This window comes from Larus michahellis, chromosome 6 (assembly GCF_964199755.1).
Source record: "Larus michahellis chromosome 6, bLarMic1.1, whole genome shotgun sequence".
NCBI classification, from domain to species: Eukaryota; Metazoa; Chordata; class Aves; order Charadriiformes; family Laridae; genus Larus; species Larus michahellis.
This window is the reverse complement of record NC_133901.1, coordinates 43,425,542-43,451,587: the sequence shown is the minus strand read 5'-3', so window position 1 is coordinate 43,451,587 and position 26,046 is coordinate 43,425,542. Positions and strand designations below refer to the sequence as shown.

General features: G+C 40.2%; 1 protein-coding gene across 1 annotated transcript in view; it reads left to right on the top strand.

Annotated features, from left to right (window-relative positions):
- The first annotated feature begins 2,161 nt into the window (after positions 1–2,161).
- Positions 2,162–26,046, top strand: part of CHAT (choline O-acetyltransferase) — a 29,913-nt gene continuing 6,028 nt past the window's right edge. Inside the window, exons 1-12 of the mRNA XM_074591404.1 lie at positions 2,162–2,346; positions 4,428–4,619; positions 6,798–6,916; positions 8,383–8,436; positions 11,098–11,278; positions 12,260–12,437; positions 16,918–17,087; positions 19,133–19,233; positions 19,433–19,561; positions 20,734–20,856; positions 22,372–22,513; positions 25,678–25,740. Of these exons, the coding sequence (XP_074447505.1) occupies positions 2,284–2,346; positions 4,428–4,619; positions 6,798–6,916; positions 8,383–8,436; positions 11,098–11,278; positions 12,260–12,437; positions 16,918–17,087; positions 19,133–19,233; positions 19,433–19,561; positions 20,734–20,856; positions 22,372–22,513; positions 25,678–25,740 (1,515 nt within the window). The 5' untranslated portion in view covers positions 2,162–2,283. The remainder of the gene's footprint in view (positions 2,347–4,427; positions 4,620–6,797; positions 6,917–8,382; positions 8,437–11,097; positions 11,279–12,259; positions 12,438–16,917; positions 17,088–19,132; positions 19,234–19,432; positions 19,562–20,733; positions 20,857–22,371; positions 22,514–25,677; positions 25,741–26,046) is intronic.

Below are 26,046 nucleotides of genomic sequence, written 5' to 3'. Positions count from 1 at the left end.
TAAGCTGCTCACCCCAGCCCTCCAGCTAAGCCATCTGTAAATAAAAAAAGCTAGGATTATTTTTTTTTTCTTAATAACTTTGACAATGGACCTCTGAGCCATCCAAGTGAGTAACTTTTAAGTCCTCCTGAATTTCTGCAGGATTTTCTCTTGTGCCAGTTTCCTTGTCCTTTATTAAGCAAATACAGCAATGGGCATGATGCTAAGCTGGCAGCACTTGAACCAGAGACAAAGCCTCAGTTCATCCCCATGACAAAGAAAAGTATAGTTCAGCCTACCATCTCCAAACCCTTTATCACACTGATTTTACAGATACGTGAGTCTGTTATTAGTAGCATTTCCCACAGACACAGAGCCAGTAGGGATGTGTGGTTGGTGTGACTCCATATTTCAGTTTGACAAAAAAAGGTAAGGAACGAAAGAACAAAAGTCCCAGTGAGAAGAATACTGGCAGGATTTTTTCTTTAGGGAAATACAGATTTAGGGGCTCTGTATTTGAACACAGGTGGTGAGCCGAGGCCAGCCCACAAACAACTGGGAAAGCCCCAGTCTTCCCAGAGTTACAGGACACGTCCATTATTTGAAGTGCTTTGAACCTGTGTTGCTTGGAGTAGAGCACAGGGCTAAGCGATGAGACCTGGACAGCACACGAGAGGGAGCGGAGCAGCACAGCGGGTTAACGTGGCCTTTCCACGAGGGAAATTGTCTCTCACCTGGGTTGAAATAGTGAGCAGATGACAGATCAACATGAGTTTGCTGTGTGGCTCATTGCAGGGCCCCAGGGACATCTCTCAACCTTATCCAACCTACTTCACAGCACATGGCCCCACTGGCAGCCAGTGCAGGACAGGGAGAGGACAGGATCAGCACAAGATGTCAGCGACCACATACACATTGGCAGAGCCATGCAGAAGCCACAAGGCTGGAATAGCCAAGCCAGTTCCTCAGAAGAGGAATAATGCACAGCTATCCCTGCCCGTTGCTAACCAAAACTCTTCACTTTCATACACTGTAGGTTTTTATCCAAATTGTTTTTTAAAAGCTGTTTTAGAAATAATTCAAGTGTCCTAAGGGTTTCAGAAAGGAAATATGACATTCTTTTCTACTTAGTCTAACACATGCTGTGTTTTATATTTTGCATACACACAAAGTAATTTAAAAAAAAACCCCAAAACGAACAAAAAAACCCACCCCGTGATCCATCAAGACCTGAATGAACACACAGAACTTACTCTGCTTTAGCTGTACCACTGTAATTGAAGGACAACTGCTTGGTGTGAGCACTATTACATTGGAAGAAATATGTGCACCATATAGTTTATTCTTGTACAGAAAATGAATAAGAGGCACCTTTAGAAGTAAAAACCAGGATAAGCACAATACCAGAGAGCCACAAGTGGAAGTGTTTGCTCTGTCACAGATAACTTCAGTGACTTTTGGCAGGTTAAGCTCTCTCCCTGGATAGGTATATGCTATTTGGGAAGACTGCTGTGAGAAGCAGCTGAAATGCAGTGTATGCCTCCCCTCCCAGTCCGCCCACAGCCAGCCTGCCAACCTAGGCAGGCTTACCGGGTCTCACAGCTACAACTATGCCCCAAAGCACTGGCACCCTGCGAGCTTTTAGCCTGCAGGGGGCAAAGGCACGTTTCCATCAAGCTCCTTTCCACATCTTTAACACGGAGATGACAGCACCTCACTGTGTCCTTGGAACCATGCGATGACAAATACATTTAAAGACTGCAGTGCTTTCATATAAAATGGTAAGAGGAGGACATAGAAGATCCTTAGATAGAAAACTGCAACCACTATTACCTGTGTTGACATAAATACATTGAAAGAAAAGTCACCTCTTTCCTCCAGCTAACATAAAACATTAATACAAAACGTGCAGATCACGGCACAATGCATTGTGAAGTAAATTGAAGTAAATTAGAGTGACAAAATAAACCATGTTGAGAAGGAACCATTTATGTGCATCAGATAGTTCTGGACAAAGAAATTTATAGCAAAATGAGACAAAGAGAATGTCAAAGCAATCTCCACAGGGCTCAGTTCAGCTACTTTTGAATGTTGTACTCCTATTTCTCTTCAGTTTTGCATTCTGAAGCTTTTGTGTGTGCTTGCGCAGGGAATACTCCCCATGTACATTGTGGTAGTAAATAATGGGTACTGACTGGACTTTAAATCTTTTCTATTTCCAGAACTGAGGCGTGAGGCTCCATAAGTGCCCCCAAGTGGCTTCAATTTCTGTACTCAACAAAAGATATCAAAAGAAATGCAGGAATGCCTGTCCTAGAAAAAAACATGCAGAAGAAAGAGAAAGACACATGCAGTAAAGATGAGACAGTAAGTGACTATTTCCAGGAAAACAGAAAGAAAAAAAAGAAAAACAAAAGGTTGAAGATAGATGACTTAACAGCTTTTAATGCTGTAAACTAATGTAAATTAATATAATGATTGTAAACCAACCTCTGTTCCAGAGCTCATTTCTTCATTTCAGGGAACACTAGTTGGGCTGCAGCAGCTTATAATCAGGAACTGTGATCTAACATTAGTGCTTCTCACATCCAAATCACTCCTTCAAACATCCTGTGAAGAATTCCAGTAAGCAAAATATTATTACACAACAGCAGATGCATTACTACACAGTCCGAGATGGCATATAATTATTTCTTAATAGTAGAGAACTATCAAACTATCACATATGATTCATTTTCAAGCTGGTTGAAAAGATGACAGATGTTTATGCCTGTAAGTAATCAATCCCTTGGGTTTAAAGCTTTTTTCCTAAGCAGAGTCATGAACTGTACTGTAACCTTACCCAGAAAGATGGGAACAAAGCCAGGTATCTGAAAGAAATACTATTTGGCACATCTATTTCCACTGACCAAGAAATCAATGACAGAAGAGATATGCCCTGACTAAACATAGCTTGAAACTGTAGAATTACCATTCTTTTATTTCTGAGATCCAGGGTGCATTACAGGCTAAATTAGATTTGCATTTCCATTAATAACAGGTAATCCTGTGACACTTCTTAGGAGTATCTGAAATCTTTGGTTTCTAGATAGGGAAACATAATGCAGCACTGACTTTTCGCTGGATGTCAAAAGGCAGAGCTGGTATTTGAGCTCAGAGGACACCCGCTCCCTGCCTTCTGTTCAGAGCACTTTGCCCCCCTCCTTCCCTGCATGCACTAACAAAGGAGTTTGCAGCTAGCCTTCCTCTGAGCAGCAGGTGGGACTAAGTGACTGCTAGACATCTCTCACACTATGGTCCTGCGATCCTGTGAAAATGAATGTCTTTACATCAAGAGCTAGTAAAAAAATCTGAACTTTATCTGCTTTAGGAGACAGGCAAAATATTAAATTAGAGAAATAAACCCTCCAAAAGTTTATGGTCTACACTAACCACTAATGAACATGCACAGGTGAATTAGATGACAGTTTCTCCACTGGGAGACATGTTCACCTCCCTGAGGAACCATGCCTAGAGCATCACAGCCTCTTGAATTTTCCGTCTTTTGTGGATTACCTCCTTGCTTGATTTTCCCACTGCCCCCGTAATTCCTCTGGCTTTTAAGTGACTAATTACACTTCACTTGGTTAATTCAACATTAAAAACTAAAGGAAGCTTAATTGCATGGACAGCATGAAATTGTTTTCTTCCCAGATACTATTGGTTTCCTGCTCCAAGCAGGATAAGAATAAAGCAAGTGTAAGCAGAAATGTTTTATCAAGCCTTCTAGGAGGGCTCCAGACTGGCTGACAGCAGACATTTGGCAGGGTAAAACTGTATGTAGTCAGTGCTAATAAACAGGTAGACCTGCACATTTTCTATTTCTGCAATTTTATAACCAGTCATATTACCTATCAGACAAGTATTAACCCACGGTTTTAGTAATCACAAGCTAAATGCACTTCTTTCCTATTGAAATACCTTCTCTTAATGCATTATTTTATTATACTCTAATGTGTTTGAAAATTTCCTAGAGTCTAGCTCAGACTATGTGCTTGCATCCTGACTATCTGCCTGTTTGTCCTAGGATTTCTAGAATTTTTACCAGGGAATATTCTCCTGTTTTCCACTAGTTTCCTCGCCTATCCATTTGGAATCCTCATTGGCCAAAGGCCTACAAATAGAGTTACTGGAGAGCTAGCACTGCTTCAGTATTGCGTACAACTGCATACTATGTCCTAAAATCCAGGCACTTTAAGACCTAATTAGAGTCTGCTGGAGTCACACAATTTAATTTGCAGTAATCAGGCATCTCAATTGCTAAAACAGAATAAATGGATTAAGGAAGGGATGCAATATATTAATCAGAAACAGATAAAAAAAAAAAGAAGAAAAAAAAAGAGAAAAAAGAGGGCAGTTTGGAAACAAGTAGAATTACTTGCTAATCTCTTTTTTTTTTTAATGACTAGGTAGTGCCAAAACTTCCAGTCCCACCACTGCAACAGACCTTACGCATGTACTTACAGTGCATGAAACACTTGGTGCCAGAGGAGCAATTTAGAAAGACCGAGGTCATCGTGGAACAGTTTGGAATTGCAGGAGGTGTGGGAGAATCCTTGCAGCAAATCCTCGAGGAAAGAAGGGAAAAGACAACTAACTGGGTAAGCAAATGCAGATTAGAAAAATAATTTCTGTGGTAGATGATGATCATTTACAAACTCTTTGTGATGTTCTATATGTGATTGCTGCTTTCTTTCAGTGGGTCAATGCAAACAGGGGTGACATCAGATTCTACCAAAGGGAATGGGTATTTCAGACATATTAGGCTACAATTTTCAAACCATGTCAAAATCCATGTCATTACGTTTTCAGATCAACAGTTTGTTGACATAAATGAGAGAATTCATGCACCTCAAGTGCATGCACACAGGTGTCAGCTCTACTTATAGGAAGCACTACATTACATCCTTTTTGGATGTAATTTCTTCCTTTCACTTTTGTAACAGGATTTAGAGTTTTTATTAAAATGAAAAATGCTTTCTGATAGGGCTATAAAAAGTGCCTTGCATGCCCATCTAGCTGAAGCTCTGATTCAGTCAAATTATTCTGGAATTAAATACTTTAGGATAGGAATTACTCTTTTTTAATTAAACTATTATTTGCCATTCATTGTCACACCATACCAATGTAGTTACCCTGAAGTATTTACTTTGAATTTACTTTGAATATGTATGACTATGTATACAGACATGTATACATATAAATATATATCTATCACACAGACCATGCTGAGACCTCAGCCTTTAAAAAAGTCCAGCTTTCTGCTTCCCAAGACAGGAAAATTAAATAAGGCCTAGATAAAATAGATATCATTCCACAAAGTCATAGGTCATCCTGCCTGCATTAACCATGTTAGAATATGGCAGCTGAAAAGTAGAGACACTGATTTTATTGAAGTCCTTCCATCCCAGGAAGACAGAGCAACACTGAATGGTTTCATGGATTCAGTGAAATCCTGCAGACTTGCTACTGATGTCAGTGAAGTGTGGTTCTCCCTTAACTTTTCAGCTGTGTGACCCGCAAGAAAACTCCATCAAATTGCTGCTATAGGCACAAAAAAAAAAAAGGCTACAGTACTGGCAGTGCTTTTATTTTAAAAGCAGTGCTTAATTTCTGAACTTATAATTGTTATATTCTGATCATAGAATTTCATGGGTTTGGTGGCTAAATTAACCATCGCTTAGTGTTCCTGATAACAAATAGTGTTCCAGGAGACTACTGTTCATTTAACCACTTACAGCATGAAAATTACAGAGGAAGGATGTACAAGCGTTTTCTGAAACATCTCAACTTTAAATACTGGTTATTAAAATTAAATACCTGATTCTTAAGATAAACAAGAAATGTTTTGATTTGGAATTTAACTTGCCAGGAGTACAGCTCTAGCCTGTTCTCCTGAAGACTCCAGAGACTGTGGGGGAAGCATCTGTTCTAACAGCAATGAAATATCTCAGAGGAAAACTTTTTCAACTGATGCATGCATTCATAATTCTTTTTGCATAATTTTGTTGTTTATAGTTACTATATGCAAAGCATGCCTGCTAAACTCAGAAAGACCATTTGATCATTTTATGAAAGCCTCAATTTTCCAAATAATGATTCTTCAAGCTCTGCTCAGACATACAGGAATGTGGTTACCATATATCTGTGTTTTCAATAAAAATGGTTAGAAATTTAATACATGTGTCTGTCTGGGTCAAGCATCAGTAATCTGTATTTGTGTCAGTGGACACAGAGGGAGTTCCCCAGGGGCCCTATCCACATGCCAGTATGTGAAGGACTGAACCATTAGACTCGGGACATTCTTTTCCCACTCTATCTTGCCACAGGACAGTGTCTGATGGCTAGCAACAGAGCATCTTGGCAAACTGACAAATATGTGCAGCCCCCTGAGGAAAGGCATCACTAATAAAATTCTGTCCATCTCTTAAATATATCTCAATTACTATTCAAGCGTCAGCAGTTTGCATGTTGTACTCCAACATTTTTTTGTTGCAGAGAGAAGCAAACAAGAAAATACCCAAACCACCACAATATGGGTCTTGTTTACTTTTTAATGGAACACACTGCAAATTGCCATTGATTGAAAAACAGGATTATGGAATTGTGGCTGATTTCAGCTGAGCTGAGGTCACAGATCCCAGACTGAAAATGCTCAGTGGCTCCATTAATCAGAGCCCACGCCTGACACCAGAAGCACCAAGCACTACCCCCTCACGCCCGGATTGCCTTTCTGCATGTTGTTCATAGCTTTAAGATTTCATGTTCCCTTCCTTCAGGTGTTTAACTACTGGCTGGATGACATGTACCTCAACAACCGGCTAGCTCTTCCAGTCAATTCCAGCCCAGCAATAATCTTTGCTCGTCAGTATTTCAAGGATGTAAATGACCAGCTGAGGTAATGTACTACGACTTTGCAGCTTTTGCTAAATGAAAGGATATTTTAACTGTACTGCTTTTGCAAAAAGACAATCAGCTTTCATTAAAAAATAAGGGCTGTAACCATTAAATGATTTCCTACTAGGCCTGCTGACTGAGGGCAGTGTTTCTGGAGTTACTCATACTGATATTCAGAAATAAAAGTGGCATTGCTATTACATTTATTGCATGAAAACAAAATGCCATAGGATTTGTATTTTTTAAAGGAATATTTGCAAATCTTTTCATTGTGTAATTCAAGTAAACCATTTTGTGATGGAAACAAAAAATACTAATTTCTGACACATTGTTTAAAGAAAAACAATCTTTTACATGCTATCACTATGACTCATATCCAGCCTGCAACCTGAAAAGGCCGTGCTGGCATTAAATTGTCCCTCTCAGGTGCCCAAAAGGGCACCAGAAACCCAGGGGATCTAAGAATAAGAATTCAGAAACCATTCCTCTCCAAGAACACTGTTCTTCACTGTTCCTTCAGTCCCATCCTTCCCAGCCCTGAACTGACCTTTCTCCTTTGAGCTCTTGCGGGCAATTACAATAATTTAAAAAGTGAAAAGGTAAACAGGCAGCCAAGCACAGAATATACCTCTCCAGACACCCTTAAAATGGGATTCTGTTCTTCAGCCTTTGCCAAAACATTTTCTCCTTTTAAAACAGTAAACCAGATCAAATCTACCTTCATATAGTACAATTTTCCTCTTTGCTTTTAGTACTCTCTAGCTGCTCATTACTGAAAGAATTAACTGCATGTGAATTTATGCTATTATAAAACAGCCAGAACCTTTAAGTCAATATGTATTATTTTAACATTTTGCATATGTATTATTTTAACATTTTGCATAGACAATGTGTCTTTTTACTTTAAACATAACTATAAATGCTTCCATTCATTACTGACCAAATTTATTGTGCACACAGCTTTCGAAAAACCTCCACTTTGCATTTTCTAATGTATGTGCTTTAACGAGGAAATATTTTTCTTAGAGCCTCCCATTCAGACACAGTGCAAATGGGCAGTGTCAGGAAATAATACACCTGTCCACAGCTCTGCAGAAAGAGTATCTGCTTAGGACAGGAAGTACTCTAATAAATTGGACAGCTTATGAGTATTGATATTGAAACCCATGTTAAGGATCCTATTAAATATTCAGCCTCTGCTCTCATTCTCTAAATAAATGCTTTCAGCCTTCCTCCTGTGGTAGTCTGTTTAACCATTTGAAAGGACCATCTCTAGGATTTCATATTTCTCTTGACATGAATTAATTCAGGTTTTGGGTGGGGGTGGGGGGCTCTTCTTGCCAAGCCAGAAGACTTTCTCTCCTTATGCTGTGTCATCAATCATTCAGGCTCTCTTCTGTCTCTCAGAAACAGCCCAGTGTTGCTGAATGACAAAAGACTGATGTCACTTCTATCTACTACTTGCAGGTTTGCTGCCAATCTCATTTCAGGAGTGCAAGACTATAAAGCCTTACTGGACACGTAAGTAGCTTGGAAGGAGAGCTGCTGCTTGATTATCTGCAGGGCTTCTGATTCAAGGGTGCTCTAACGTGCCCAAAGTCAGGCTGCATTGCACCTCTCCACCATTTGGCAGGGCCGGGGCTCCATCATGCTTCAGGGCAAGCGCTCCAGCAATTTTTTATGCACTTTCTGCTTTATTACTGCAATCTAACAGGTTTTGATGCCTGGTAGTCAACACTCTTGCACATGCAGTGCAGCCCAAAGGCCACACACAATCTACTGAAGAGAGCTATTGAGGGAGCCTGTGGTCCCCAGACCCAAAGAGCAGCAGCACTGCGGTTACACAGCCGGCACACCTTCCCCAGCACCAGACCCCTGCCAGGGTGCTGCACCCCCTTCATGTACTGCACCCTCCATTGAGAACATCAGCCCCCTGGCCTTCCTCCCACCAAAAAAGAAATAACACATCCTACCAGGAGAAGGAAGCCTCATCACACACAGGCTGGTTCAGTGGCTAGTAAAAATAAGTTGCTTATGCCATTGTTACTTTCTCTATATAAACATGGGGGAAATCCATGATTCATGGTCATGTATGAGGTAGCTCATAACAGCATTTTTTGTAGCACTTCTTAACCTCACCTAGTATGTTCCAAGTTTATTGCTGAAATCACTATTCCCGAAACAATAGCAACAGTGCAGAGCCAAGCACAACAGATACCACACCCTAGTGGGGAAGGGGTCATTTTCCTGTCTGGAAATACAAGAGGCCTATGTGATATGCTTTAACCAATGCTTATTTGGATGAGGAAGACAAAGTCCATATTCAAACAACAAAGTCCCTATTATCTCTAAATTAGATAAAAGAAACAGGAAGGGGCTGTTTGATTTTTCACTTCAAAAGTCTGACAGCTACTCAGAAAGTATAGGAGAGGTACTTATTTAAGAACACGTGCCTTTGTCCAAGATATGCCATGTGACTGCATACACCAGCACTGACTTGCTGTGAAGTACTATTGCATACTAATGTAGTTTGTTGCATCTTTATATGACACCATCTGAGATGAGCTAAAGAAACCACATTGCTCAGACAAAGGACAATTTACATTCTTAATATTCTGACCTCGCTACTTTAGATCCAAAGACTCCTGTGATCACATTTGCTTGCCTTAAATCAATAATCATTTAACTCCTCACTGTGTCTTCAATATTTTTACTGTTTGCTTATCACCCCTCCTGTATCATTATGATGACACCATAATTGTAACATTTTCAGTTTCTTGTTGCTGTTAAGGACTTGTACCAGCGAGTATACTGCTAGCTTCTCTTGATCATCCCACATACAGATGCACAATATTCCAGCCCAAACCCATGTGTTTAGTAACTAAACTGTGCAGATATTCCATCCCGATGCCAAGACTAAATATTTCAAACAAAACCTAACTTGCTCACATAAGAGTTGTACGATCTACACAGACATCTAAATCAGTACGAGATTTTCTGGTGCTATCAGGGTTAATGACCCCTTTCTTAACTGCTATAATTACAGATTGTCTTATATAAATATACCATGCTATTCCAATATTTTTGATCATCATAGATGCTCTTTAAAACTCTGCTAAACATAAGGATTTCTGCATTATGCAAAATGTAGGAGAACACAAATAACCCTGCTTTGCTGATAAGGAACAAAAAAAATTAAGCATCTGTACAAGGAAATAAGTGACACAGAGAATCTGAGTCAGGAACTAAAGTGAATATCCCTGGTTTAGAACTGCAACAGTTCTAAAGAGACAGTTAAACAAGATAAACTAGCATAAAACGTTACCCCATATCAGCTGTATGACAGTAACCCTCCTTGTGTGCTTCTTTGCCCCTGCCCCTCTCTGTCAGGCTGGAAGCTTAGTCCTCTTTTGCTGAGGGGAAACCTCTGCACCACAGGATCTTCTTCCTCCTGTAGTGTCTGCAGCCTCTCCCAAGCAACAGCACCATTATTTCCTGCTGCAGTGCCAGCAGGATGTTTTACAATCCATAATCATAATTGTGATAACTTCTCTTTTTTTTGTGGCCACTAAAGAAGCCTTTTCAGAGGTAGTGTGTTCATATGCCTTCCAATAAAAGCGGAATAGGTTTTCAGCACTTATTCCCCTGTAAGTCTAAGTAAGGATTAGCACATAAGTAAGGCTCTGTGGAAAACAGAAACGCCCTCTGTATTGCCCCAGCTGATCCTGTTCATCAGGCAAGGCCCTCTCACCCACCCTGTAACCACTGCGCACAGTACAGGGCCACTGTGATTTGCCATGAATTTTATCAGTACTTTTTTCAAGGTGCTATGTCTTTTCCAGCTTTCTGCTGACTTTCATCCTGGCAAGTTTCCGGGGTCCCATCTAGGCAGGCTTTCCACGCACATTGCAAAGCTGCTTGTGACCTGCTATTCTTTCCATTTCCACTAGATGATAATGCAATTGCTTAACGAGTATGCATGAAGCTGCCAGGAATGATGTATTTAACTTTGGTATGGGAATTCATCTATTTCCCTTATACTGTAATCTCATTTTATTATTCAATTTGTGTTATACCTGATCTAATTGTAACAGAACAAAGGACAGATTAGATTTCTTTTCCTTTCTGTCTCTCTCTCCCCTCTTTTCCTCTGGCTTTGTTTTTCTCCTTCTCTCTCTCCAGCCATGCTTTACCTGTTGATTTTGCTCGTGGACAGCTGTCTGGTCATCCTCTCTGTATGAAGCAATACTATGGACTCTTTTCTTCCTATCGTCTTCCAGGACATACCAAAGATACCCTCGTGGCCCAGAAAAGCAGCATAATGCCAGAACCAGAGCACATCATTGTTGCTTGTAACAATCAGGTAAATGGGTGTTCTTTTTTTATACCTTTCTATATTTCTTAACTTGCTTAAATTCACTCAAAAAGAGCCTAATCTAATCACTGTTCAGAAACACAATTTGCGTGCTACACATGAGCTCACTTCTTACCAAGCATTTGCTGTCAGTATTTCCAAAAGATGCTTCCACAGCACTTTTATCCTTAGCCCACATTATGTTCTACGTACAATGATGCAGAAAGGAGAACTGTGGCAGAATTCATTTGCTTTCTCATTCAAACAAAAATGTTTATTAAACAGAGATGAAACCACAGAGAAAAAAAAGCCTTATTAGAGTGCATTTGCTGGAAATGCTCTTCTCTTGACAGTCAAGCACAACACATGGCATATATACTACCATCCCATGTAAGGGGGCCTAAGCTATGCCTGAAGAAGTTAGCATGGATGCAGGCAGAAATACTGAAGCGTTAGAGTGAATTTGCCCCACCCAATAAATGCTGTTGAGCAGCAGAGTATATTGGCTGGTCAGAGTACCTGATAGCCCAGCTCAACTATTTGTAGTACTGGAGCCGTGCCTGCAGGCCCCCTTGGAGTGAAGGGGTAGATCCCAGAGGTCCCTTTTCCAGGAAGTCCTGTTCTTCACCCCAATGGGAAGTTCTCTAGATTCTCTCGGTCATTTTTAAACAAATAATACCATGGAAATTATTTACATACTACCTGATTTTATCTCTTTAGGTTTTTTTAAGCTTATTCAAATAACCTATGTTTTATTTGACCCAACACACACTATAAGTCCCCTGTAGCAACTGGCATTACACTGGTGTAAAAACACAGGAGGGGTGAGCCCTGGGCCAGTCTCCAGTGTTTTTGAGCTCCATTGCCTGCACACCTGGCTCTCCAGGCAGGACTTCATCATCTAACCATCACCCAGGCAAACGCACAATGTTGGACCAGTAAGGGTCCAACCCATCTGTGACTGTTCTGAATTCTGTCATTTTTTTGCAGTTTTTTGTTTTGGATGTTGTCATTAATTTCCGTCGTCTCAGTGAGGGAGATCTTTTCACTCAGTTACGAAAGATAGCCAAAATGGCAGAGAATGAAGAGGAAATGCTGCCTCCAATTGGCCTGCTGACAACAGACGGAAGAACAGAGTGGGCAGAGGCCAGGACGATCCTTATGAAAGGTTAGCAGCAGCAATCCCAGCTTTTTTTCTTCATCATCTTCCTTCTCTTCCTCCTCACCATCATTGCCTTTCTTTGCTGGGAGTGAACGTTACAGCAAATATAGGACTGAACGTTCAACCTCACTGCTGAATTTTTCTAGCAGGAGGAAACTCAGTACTCATAAGTGTTCAGATATGTGTTACCAGGAAAGCAGCAGATACGGTTTGACCCTCTGTCTGGGTATGTTTAAGTGTTTCGCCAGGTAAATAGCTCTCACTCCATTCTCTGTCTTTCATCACATAAATTACATTACATCAGATTTTGTGATTTGTCTCCTTCTTCATATCCATTTTGTACCAATAGGAATGATGTATCCTCTTAGCTTATGGCAACTATTAGACATTTTTCATCTAATCTAACAGAGGCATCTACAAGTTAAACACCTATTGAATCTAGCTATGTACTCTCTCTAGTCAATGGAGAAAAACAGAAAGTACCAGGGCTGAGTCATCCAAATCTTAAGTAAATATCTAGGAAAGGTGGCACCAGTTATTATCTGGGGATAGTTCTCTCTCTCTTCCAACAACAGGCAGCATTTAGCTGTCTTGGATTCTGGACTCAAACGCCTAACTTTAAAACAGATGAAAATAAAGGCTGGGATTAGTCACCTCTATCACTTCACACCTTAGATACTTTACCTTAAAGCTAAGTAATGTAAATGGTCTCTTTTTGCCATGTTAGGTGAATTGGGGATTCATTTCGCCACCTTGAAAAAAATGTTAATTCATCTCTTTATCCACAATTCAGCAATGCTACAGAAAATATTGCCGTTTTACCAATGCCCTGGAAAATACAAGAGTTGCCAATAGTCTCAAAATATGTTTACCATGCCAAGGAAGATCTTCCCTTTTCTTATTCAAGTTTATCTGTGGCTATAATAACTTTATATAGATACACACACACACATAGAGTCCTGGTCATTATTACAGCATTATTACATGGTATCACTCTCATCCTCAGGCTTTCCCCTCCCTGTCTTTTCTTTTTTAAAGCAGGAGGAAAAATGATTCCTTAGTTTAATGAAAATGAGTTAAACACTTAATCATTTATTTTCATGCCACGCTTTTAAGTTAAAGAGTGAATACCTTGAAAGCTACAGCAAAATCATCTATATAAACCTACACCATTCTAAAGAAAAAAAGATAAATCAACAAAAACTACAACAAAAACACCTCTATGGCATTCCTGGATTGCCTGGCATTTGCCAAAATTTTAATGAGGAAGTAAACAAACTCAGTTATGCAACTGAAAAAAGCAGATTCTGCACTAGCAAATATCACAGCACCGTGATGTGAGCCTTGTCTAATTTAGAGGAGGGATCCCATCCTAGACAACTCATATTAGCACAGTTCCCCTATATAGTATAATGCATTGCTGTTACACATGGATACATGAGTATTAACAGCCCTTTTTTCTTTCTTATCTGTGGTGAATAACTAAGAGAGGAAGAGAAAAGCCTCTAGTGAAGCAGTGTGAGGAGGAGGAGGTCACTCCACAATGGTTCTGTACTGGGCAGGGAAAGAGAGGATCCTCTGGGACAGAGGAGACCTATACAGCACTCTGCAGAGGTTATGAAGGAGATATATGCATGAGCCTGTATAGAAACACAAGTAGAGGATAGGTCTTCTAGGTTAGAAAATTTCAAAGAAATTGTAGTCACTGATTTATAAACACGTTCAGTATTTTAACTGCATTCAGGCTCCAGAACAAATTCACTCTTCTAAGCAGAGGAAGCAAATTCTTACTGCTATAGGGGCTACTGTTCTACGTACACTATTTCCGAATTTGATTCAGAACTGTCTTCTCATATTTTCCTTTTTAAAGCAAAACCCAAAAACCCCAACTAACCAAAAGCTGACTGGCCAATTCAATGCAATTGTGTGCGAAAGAAGGAAAGAAGGAAAGAAGGAAAGGAAATGTCTTGCAGAGCTTGTTCTCACACTTCTCCTCTGTTGCAGCTCTTCTGGAAATATTTATTTTCCATTCCAAGTCATGGTTCCTGAGTTCTTGTGCAGTTCATTGCCTGCTTTATATGATAATTGTTTCAGTGTTTGATCAGCTGTCTGGACATGTCTGTTTCTTTCAGTAAGGGCATCTTTCCCCTACTTTTCTGTTTCTAGCAGAGCTTAATTTTATTCACCCTAATACCTAGACTCAAGATACCCTGAAGCCATATGTCAGAATAAGGGCTTCATATCTGTCAAAGATCTGTGGGCAGCAGTCACAATGAAATATACTTAAACCTATCAGATAACATAAAGCAGAATGCTGAGCAAGTTGTGAGCAGTTTGTAAATCACTATCCAACCCGTTTTTCCTTGAAGGTGCCTGTCCGCAAATACCAACAGCTGATGTGTACGGGGCAACTTCCATTCACAAGGATCTTTTCAGCCTTTGCATTGATATACCCAGACCATCAATGGAATAAATACCACAGTTACAGTCAGCCCTGCAAGTGTCAGATACAAGAAGAGCTTTACAGCCAAGAGGACAGGGACATGTCTTCTCCCTTATAAAGCTTCTGAATGCTTTTGAAAACAAGTCATAAGGACATCAGTGTTTCACATGTTGTAGAGCAGCACAGATCACTAGCAGAAAGCTCAGCCTATCTGCGTGCCCCATCAATTACAATCTCTCGGCTCAAGTCTTTGTAGGAACTGGCAGGAACACCAGATGCCTTCCCTAGGACTTTGCTTCTGTGGGCAAGGGAAGACAACACACTATGTACTCCACCAGGTCCCCACGCAGCCTGCAAGAAGTCAGGCTGGCCACCTCTGTCACTCATGCCCATGGCTGCCAGCACTCCCTCATAGGAGCTGCCAGACAGCAACAGATGGTACCTTACCATAACGTGCAAGAGCCACAGCTCCCCCCTCTTCCTTCTCAGCCACTGCCATCACTTGACTGTCCTTTGCTTGACTCCTTTTTCATTTCTTGCATATTTGTGCTCTTTTTTACTATGCAGCATCTGGAGAATGAACCTGGATGATGACAAGCATCTGTATTTTTTTCTAGCTCCTCACTAACCTATGTTACTCATTTTGGGAAGGTGCATTTTTTCTTACTTTGAAAAATGCTGTTCTTTCAGAGGATCAAACTACTTTTCTCGTTTGCAAACATTAAAAACATATGATCCATATTTCAAATGCAAATCAGAATTGTTTAATTTGAAATTTTTTTTCCATTCTTTCAGCTAAAATCATCTCCTGAATTGAGCACAGATTTGTTGAACTTAGCATAGACTTGCAGGAAGTTTTGATCAATCTGAATTCATATCTTTAGAGCATTTTGAAACAAAAACATTTTCACCAAAATCTAGCAAAACCAGCAGCTGAAAGCTGATCTGTTAAGAATGGAAGGCATTTAAAGTTGATGTTTGAAAACCCTTTTTTTGTTTGATATTGTTAACAACCATTTAACAGCAATTAATGGTGTTATATGCTTTTAAATAAAACAAGTTCTTGTTATAGGTTCCACACTTTTATCCTTTCAATTAAGAGCTGTATTAAGTGCTCACAATTAAATATTTCCTATGCCTCAAATTGGCCCTCAGAAGCAAACAAAACTTTACCTTCATAATATTTCTGAGTTAAAGAAACTGAGAAAAAAACCCTGCATAAATCCACCATAAATTAGAAGGAAAGCACTGAGGACAACATAAAAATAGCCTTTGTAGTCCATCTGTAGCAGCAAGAGTAACAGAATAGGGAAAAGAAACAGAGAAAGAGAGCCAGAAAAAGCACGTTTCTGTTCAGCAGTACACTAGTGATAGGCGGGAAGTAGAATGTGGCAGCCCATGGTTTTGGCAATACCATGTTCAAAAACTAAACCTCATGACCTCAGCCACAGATGTTTCCTCATGTGACGTAGCCAATATACCCAGTCCAGGGCTTATTTCTCTAAAGTACAAGAAATGACCAGGAACAGGAGAGAGAAGAGGGTTTTAATACAAGAACACAAAACCAACATGGGCCCTGCTGTTCCTTGTCTAGTAAAGGGTTTTAATGGGACAACAGCACAAAACCAGTATAGGCCCTGCTGTTCCAGAGCAGAATACTGCAGCACTGAGCTCTGAAATTCTCTATTTTCCACCTGTCCTCTCTGTAACTGTTACGTATAAAATAAGTAAGCATTGCTGGCTTTAAAATAGATCTATTTTGTAACATAATTACTTCAGGAAATGAAAGGTAGAAAAAGAAAGTGGACATCGTTGAATCACACAAAAGATATACAGATATATTGCAAAAGTTAAAACATAAATGAATGCCTTGGTATAACTTTTCCTTGCATTGAGACGTTCTGCTGTTGAGAACACTCTGCAGACACCAGCTCATTGCAGAGTCAGGGTCAGATCTTCAGGGCTCTCCAAGGCAGCAGGGCTCCCCAGCCAGTCCTGTATTACAGGTAAGAGGATGTGAACATTTCACTGTTTTATCCCCAGACTCTACTAACCGCGACTCTCTTGACATGATTGAACGGTGCATATGCCTGGTGTGCCTGGACGGCACAAGTGGGGTGGAACTCAGTGATACAAACATGGCATTGCAACTGCTACATGGAGGAGGCTACCATAAAAACGGGGCCAATCGTTGGTATGACAAACCTATGCAGGTAAAAACCTTACAGTACTATGATATTACTTGCACATGGTAAAGGACTCCAGTTGCCCTCATGATAGGGACCACTTAGAATCAAGTTGGAGAATGAGGGGAAGGTGGTGTCAGCATCTGCCAAGGCAGGGTTGGTGATGTTAGTGCTGTTCCTTGCAAAGCAGGGGAAGCAGTTGGGGGGCCTCTTCAACATAGGTACGCTTTCACCTTCCCTGAAGTTGCCCTTTGCACTTGAGGAGGAAGACAGATACACAGATATAGGAGCAGGTAGACATCTGATGAAAAAAAACCAAAAAACAAACAAACCAACCACAGTACGCATTTAATTACACTCAATCAAATGCTGGACTAGCATTCCAGAACAAAAAAGAAAAGTGCAATAGCTTTCTCTGTTTTCTCTTCTCACGCATTTTCCTGACATCCTAGAAATACTACTGCTTACAATTTAGCATGTATTTAAGTTAGTATTAAGTTCTCACTTAACAGACTGTTTACTCATTTAATGACATTCTTGTTGAGACTTTACTGGAAGTATTGATTTCTCCAGACTTTTTCCCAATCAGATTTTGATTGTCATATTTGAAAGTGCCGCACTGCACTTTTTGCAATGGACCCAGGATGAAGCAATGTATTAACCTCCAACTGTCAACATGTTGACACCTCATGAAAAATTGAAAAACCCCTGACTGATACATTGCGTTTGCAACGCTTGTTGCTCTTGCCATATCTAAGAACAGCAACATTAAAAGAGAAACCACTAAACTAATTTCACTTGCACTGACTTACCCCAGTGAAAATACATTTCAATAGTCATTCCTGATTTATGCCACTGTAAGTGACATTATTACCCAATGCCTGTAACGTGTTTTTAAAGAACAAACCATTTGTCTTTAGTTAAAATCCTCTGTTATTTGCAGGGCCATTAGTTGAGATGTTTCAAGCAGATGAGAATAAACAAGATTTTCTTTTTGTTTACTATCAGAAGGTAGCAGAAAGCAAATAAATTGTATAGTATATGGGAGAGCTTCATCTGCCCAGATGTATTCAGGCCAGAAGTAGTTTAAAGGCAAAGAGAAATTCTTTGGGGAAAAAAGACTCCATTTTCTTTCATGAAAATGCAGGTTATCTAAGGAGTCATTCTCACAGTAGGACTCGTTCTTTCTCTCTGTATTCTTCTTCAACTTTGCAGTAAGGCATCAGAAAACATCCAGGTAAACTTTTTGCATCACACACTTACTCGGTGAAAACCTCATGGGAACCAGGGAGGCAGGATGCATATGTGTAATACAAATGTGCAGAGTGAGCTGAGTGGGAGAAGTCCAGCCAAAAACACTTCAAAAGAAGTGGGAGAAAAAGTCCAGAAAACATGTGAGACAAGTTGCAGTTTCGTCCTAGACTTCTCCTTTTGTCTGAGATGCAGAAGTAACCAACTGCATGGGGGTATCACAGAACTACTGTGCAGCAGGTTAAGTGTCACCAGTTATACCATATGTATGCAATGAAATCAGGAATGAAGACAAGTATTGGGGAAATAAAGAAAACGCCACCAAAAAAAAGGTAAAGAGGAAGCAGGACAGTAAAACAAGCTATGAGAAAGCTATCAAATAAGGATTAGCTTGCTCATTTGATATGATACTTCTAATACAATGTGATCCTAAGGGACTTCCCAGATACAGAAGTTGCATTGCCCCCAAATGTGGAAGGAGAACCCTGGCCTGTCTTTCTATTGATGGGTTTTCTCTACCATAAAGCAGATGCTAAATCAAATTTCTGGACCCAATGGGAATTGCTAAAATTTACATTCTCGCAGGACTCAGTCCAAAATAGCAGCATGAAAGGGATCCAATGCAATGCTATTCACAGGACAAGAAAGTCTCCTGCAATAAGTCTGCAAGTCACTCACTGATCTGTAAGTCAAGGAAGTTCTTGATATGACCAACAAGAAAACCATGGAGAACAATATCTTTTGTTAGGTTGCCATCATGGCTAACTTACTCAGAACATGATTTATTCCCTATATATCTTGCACTTCTTTTCCTTGTTTAGTTTGTAGTAGGAAGAGATGGAGTCTGCGGTACCGTGTGTGAACATTCTCCTTTTGATGGCATCGTACTGGTGCAGTGCACGGAACACTTGCTCAAGCACATGTGAGTGCCATTTCAGTACAGCTATTGTACCCACTCCAGCCCCTGGGAAGCCTCTGCCAGGGGCAAATTCCTCCTGATGCCCAGGGCCACTAAGACCCATACAACTGTTGGAAACCAGTCATTTACCTGCTGAAAAAGCAGCATTTAACAAATAGATTATTCCTGTAACCTTAATGACTTTTCTCTCACATACTAACAGGAAAGAAAGCTCCAAGAAATTAGTCCGAGCTGATTCAGTGAGTGAGCTTCCTGCTCCACGGAGACTAAGATGGAAATGTTCCCCTGAAATTCAGGCACATCTGGCATCATCAGCAGAAAAGCTCCAAAGGTAGAACAGATGCCTCATTTTTCTCAGCAATGAATGCAAGCTGGGAACTACCCAGCACAGTGAGTGCAGCCATGCGTTTCCTCCTAGAAGGCTCTCCCTCATCTTCCCAAGCTGGACATAACTAGCATCTCTTTTGCAGGATGGCACCCTTATGGGCTGGAGCTACTTCCCTGTATTCAGGAATTGCATTACCATTGTTTTCCTTCCATGTAAATATTAGGAAAGCTAAAGACCACTGGAAAAAACAGAGTCCTATTTGCACAGGGTGCAAACAATGCAGGTCCTCCATTTTTGTGAATGCATTTTATGGGTTTGACCTGACTAAAGCCAAGCCAGGGCAATGGGCATACGTATATGGGACAGTTGAATACCACTGTTTTGAATAAACAATTTGAATTCAGGAATGTAATTTGTTTACATCCATGTTGCTCCTACAAAGGTTAATTCTTCTGAATGTGTTTCCAGACTGTAAAAGATTTGCATGATCTTTGGGGGTGGGGATGGCAAGGAGAGATATTTTTTTCCCCACGTCATTTCATCTCAACACTCAGAGCTGTGATCTCTCTGTAGAGAATTAATACATTGTCTGCATTATCAGCTGTAAGTACGTCCAGTGTAATTGCATTACATCAGACCTTGAAGTGGCTAGAAGCATACATGAGAGTATGAAAACATTCAGGACGCAGAGTAATTCCTTTTTGTTTTTAAATCAAGGTAGTAGTCCTCTAAGTTGAAAGTTGTAAGGAGCTTACAGCCTTTATCAGGTTTTAAATCCACCCATTTTTCACACTAGTAAATCTCACAGAACTTTATAGAGAACAAAGAAGGCCCTGGCTTAGGATTCAGGAGTGGAAACACTAGGTTTTGGTTTGTTTTTTTTTTTTTTTTTTAAAAAAAAAAAAAAAGGTGTTTTACTCAAATGAACAGAATGACTAGAGTGCCACAGCTCATGTTAGGGCTACAGATAACAAGTCCAGTCTAGAACCTGTACGAATAAAAGTTGCTGACTAGGAACAAGTTACCAAGGGCCAGGACTGTCTGCAGAGCAGAAGCCTGCTCAGCTCTGAGTGGGTACAAGCAGGAAAAGATCTCTGGGTTTTATTTGCAAATGGAAATGGAACATGACATTCTTGCATCTTCACCCACAGTGACTGCCTCTGCTTGTTTTCCAGGATAGTAAAAAATCTGGACTTTATTGCCTACAAGTTTGAGAACTATGGAAAGGAATTTATTAAGAAACAAAAGATTAGTCCAGATGCCTACATTCAAGTCGCACTTCAGCTGGCATTTTACAGGTAAGGTTAATTCAAATCATAGGAAGAAGGTAGCACAAGAGGAGATTCATAATTTGTTTTTTATACAGAGGGTCCTTTTTTCCCTCAGCACCCAAACAAATGCTTCCTGCAGGGAAATGTCTGATCTTGCCTAATGACTGTAGGTGAGACAAGACAGAAGTTACCACCTGGTTATAAGACAGAGTACTCCTTTCCCTCACTCCCTTTCCTTCTCCTTGCTCTACCTTCCCAACTCTGTGTCCCACAGGCACCATTCCCGGTCCTTACCCTCCCTACAGCTGTGCCTGTGCTTGGCATAAAGTGGGTGAGGGGATGTGGCAGGGAGTGGCAGACAACCCTGCCACCCACAGCAGCAGAAGCAGATAGGGACTCCTAGGTCCTGTAGCAGAAACACTCCCTTGACACTGCAGGTAGCTTGGGAGGAACCGTGGCAGTAATTCATAGCTCACGACATACGCATCCCCTGCACCACAGGGGGAAACACATTCCCAGGGAAAAATAATACAGCAGCATATCAGATCAGAATTCCTGCACAGGATAGTAACTGCTGCTGCTTCTTTCTTCAAAGACATCCCAAGATTTGATAATATCCTCTAATTTTCATGGTATTATCAAAGTTAAAAGCTCCTTTCTACGTTGCCAGAAGAGCTGATGCTCCAGGCTAGAGATCGGTTGCATGGTTTCCTGCAAAACAGCCTATTACACAAATAACTCTTTATCATGTCAAATTAAATCCTGAAATGGTCTCTACCTAGTAAAAACCAGAGATGCCTAACACATTTTGTGTACTCCGTTAACATCTGTTAAACATCCATTTTTTGTATTCCATTAACCAAACACCAACAATGACCTGGTCCAAGATTTTCATCTGGATTCCAGCCATAGTATAAATCCATCCAAAATATAAATATGCAACAAAAAAACCTTAGGGAACAGTTATGTTCTGAGACCCCTGCTTCAACTGGAAGGCACAGTAGGTCTCCTGAAGCAAGGAATGGTAGCTACATACCTGGACCCAAACTAAACATTAGTCTTCATAGCCTGGTATATTTGCTCTGTGGGTTTTCATTCCAGTTCACAGTCTCAAATAGCACCCTTTTAGTTTTCTATTTTTCACACAGAGTGCATTTTTTTCTTGTTTTAAATAAAATATTTCATGCCCATAAGTAAATGATTAATTACACAATTATTTTATGATGCAGTACAAATAAAACATTCCTTGAGATCTTTCAGTAAATTTTAGTTTTACTAGCCTTGTTTTTACATAGCAAGTGATTTTTTACTGGCAATGCATAACTAAAATGTATACAGCTGTATGCAGCTCCTCATATTAGAAAGGAGTGAGCATCCATCTTTTTTAAGTTTCTTATAGAATTCTGTCAACATTAAGATGAATACTATGCAAAAAATAAAATCACAGCTGTAACAATAAAACATACCAAGCCTATATTTCTTTTACTCTTTATGACTCCTTGAAAATAATTATTCTTTATTTTTATTACTTCATTCTCTCAGATGCCACAGGAGACTTGTCCCTACCTATGAAAGTGCTTCCATACGCCGATTTGATGAGGGTAGAGTCGACAATATTAGGTCTGCTACCTCAGAAGCATTTGCTTTTGTAAAAGCAATGATTGATGACAAGACAGCTCTATCGGTATGTTGGTCTGTCTCCCTCTGCCTTCTTTAGCAAAACACTAAGCAAATAACACATTTGTGATCCCAGATCTCTCACTTGTTAACGTTGACCGAGAATATTAAGGCACAGGGCAGAGTAGCCAAGCCTTACAGGATTTTACTTTTTGTGCAAACCAACCATTAAGCTAAACAGAAATATTTCCTTATTTTTATTTAAGCATCCAAAAGATTCTATAATCATTCTATGATTCTATGCCTAAAAATGACATTATAAGAAACAAAACATCTGATTTTAGACTTAGTACTGTCTTCTGAATGATCTGTCACCAGATCCAAATTCTGCTCCCTGTAGAGATCTAGGCTGAACATGCGAAGTTCAGGATCGTTACACTGCCGCAGCAGGGGAACTGCCTGGCAGGTCCCCTGCAGTAGATAGCTCTGACGCAGATTGCAGTGACTGAAGTGATATAATTCACATACTTTGACTTCTGGATAAGGTGGATATGTTCTGGCTGATCTTTTTTGTTTTAAATGTATGTTTCTACCAAATAGAGTTAGTTTTATAAGATCCTCTAGGGGGCTGAACCTTCATGATGAAAAGAGTTCATCAAGCTATTTAAACAACTCTCCTAATTGTCCTGATATCATCCTGTAAAAAGAAAAATTAAATCACCTTTCTTTGAGACACCACCATCTGTTCCCCAGAAGCATGAGTACTGTACATGGTCGATGGGAATGCAAAGAGGTACAGCTGAGAGAGCTGAGCCTACAGCTGCACAGACAGCTTTGCGCACTGTCCCGCCTACCATCCCTGGAGAGCCTCCCTCAATGTCTCTCAGCATGCCACTTCCACCCACTGCACTTCGCTGCTGTACAGGGAATTTCCAGGTGGCTGTTGAGATGCAAAACGCTGCAACAATATAGATTATTTTGCACAGTAAGCCCACTCCAGTGGCAACAGCCCACATGGCTGTTGTTTAGAATCTAGCATAGCATTGCTAGAAGTATTGCTGGGCTGTAGATTAAGTCTAAATTGATGAAACATTGTAAACCAAAGCTCTAATGACCGGAGGATGAGGAAGATTTGCCCAGAGAAGTGCTCTGTTTCTCCACTGCTGCTTCAATCTCCTTAAAATGCCCAGAATTTAGCTCGTGACAAACAAGACTCAAATAAGTTCCATGTTAAACTTAAAGGAAACCTGAAATAATTCCCTATGCTGAGTGGGTAATTCAAGGCAGATTATGACCATACTATTACGCATAATAGTGACTACCATACAATAGACAAGAAGATGATGTTGTTATTTGCTATCAGTGTCAGACAAGACAACATGGTTCTTAATTGTATTTCATTAGAAGCTGCTGTCATCTCTGCACACCATCCCCTCCACACTTTGGGGCTCAGCATACCCCAAGCTCCAACACACATTGCTGCAGGCTGACTGTACTCCTAGGATGAGCCAGCCTGCTCCTGACACGTTGTTCTGCCAAATACTCCTTGTTCCCTTCAACAGTGTCTTTGTACCTTCCTTATTCCAACACTTACTGACTTCTGCAGTTCTCCCAAAGCTTCAGCATTTCTCACCATTTTACCACCCAAATTTGAGATTGTGCCCACCTTTCACAGCATCCTAAATTGAACTGCTTCACACAAGCAAGCAGAAGAATGCCATGCATGTCTACAGTGAGCTCAGTCTCAGCCCCCAAATCTTTACATTGCATGCCTGGGCAGTACCAAATAGGGAGAATAATGGTTTCGTTCCCCCTGAAAAATACGCAATCATAATGCAAACCAATCCACTGACAGTTTTCCTGGCCTCTTGCCCACTGAGAGATGCAAAGGACATTTAAACTGTTCTGTGATTATTCTTTCCCACAAACTTCCAGAAATCTTTGTTTTGATGTGAACATCTTCATCTTTTAGTTCAAAACTAGATATATTATTATCACAGAATCATTAGAAACAAAATTCACTTAACACAACCCTATTCCAAGGTGATATCTTTAGACCTATAGATTGCCTCTGGATGTGAAGGCATTAATTCTATTTTTTGGACAAAGAGATGCATCACTTGGTTCAAGTAGCCTTGAACTCCCCAAAATATTGTTTTTTAATAGCCATTAATCCAAATCAAATTAAAAACAGTTTTCTATCTGATGGTAATAAAAATTATTTTCAAACGATAGCTTGAACAGTCACCGAAGACTGATCAAGTTGGATTGATTCTCTAGCAGGAGAAATATATCATGCATATGACACTTGCTGTAAAAGAAGCAGCAACAGACACTGCAGAGATGGCTTGAATAGCTGTAAATTAGTCAGAACTAAAGACTGCATTTGGTAATTTAATCTGTATAAGGGAACTAATGCCTAGCTCTAGCCCTATGAAAAAATATCAGACTGTACTTTGAAGGTCCCTGACGGTGGCCTTGAATTGCTTCTAAAATGAATTCTTTGTTCAAAAGATCATTCATCGTCCATAGGAGCTGAAGGTTCCCTGTTTATCTGGAGACCCAGTCATTTCTGGCTGCCTCAGGGTCTCCCAAAGTTGCAGTGTCGGACTTGATGTACAGCAGGGCAGTACTTCTTAGGATCGTTCCCTTAATATAAAAGGCTGCCATTTGACAGGAGTCAAAATTTACTAGCTTGTTATCTGAAATGTGAGGCATCTGTGGAGGGTAGAGCAGCCTTGGAAAATTCTAGATATCCCTTTCACACAGGGGAGTAATTTTTTGACTGGCTAGTAAAAAAGCGGTAATGGCTTTCATTAATATCACTGTCATTGTCTAGATAAACCATTCTGGAGCAGATATACTGCCTGGCTGCTTTGAAAACACTGAATTACACTAGGCAATTATTTTCCCTACTTCAAATGGAACAATTCAGTTAGTAATAATCTACATCCCCAAAATCCATGGAAGGAATCCATGAAAGGAACTGCAAGTCTTTCCTTGACCTCAAACAAACCACCACCAATAAACCTGTTCAACCCTTGCACAACCAGGCACCATTGCTGATCAGGACATCGAATCCCTATGGCTTTTTATAAAGAGTACTTAGACCTGAGTGAGGAGCAAAGGGCATTTGAGAGTGCATGCTGTTTGGCTGCTGCTTAATTGATGGAAGATGCTATTTCTTTGAGAGTTTATTCAATAATAGATATATTTTGATTCCCCCAACAGGTTTCTGAGAAGATGCAGAGATTTAAGGATGCAATTGCAGCTCAGACTAATTACACTCTTCTGGTAAGTAAAACACTGCTTTGTCTGAATAAAGACTAGTTGTTTTTTCAAGAAAAATATGAAGATACAATCATTAACTACTTAAGCACCAGAAAACGTAGGCATCTCTAAATAGGTAAGTACCTGTTATGACACACTTACAAAAATTTCTAATGACCCGAACACCCTCCAAATAGCCATATTCAACTAACCTCACCTTAAAAAATACTTCCTGGAAAGCAAGATAACAAAACTGCATCAGACATCAGTAGCAAGACCATCACTCTTGGGCATTAGCTCTCTTACCCAGAACTGTCATGGAACATGACA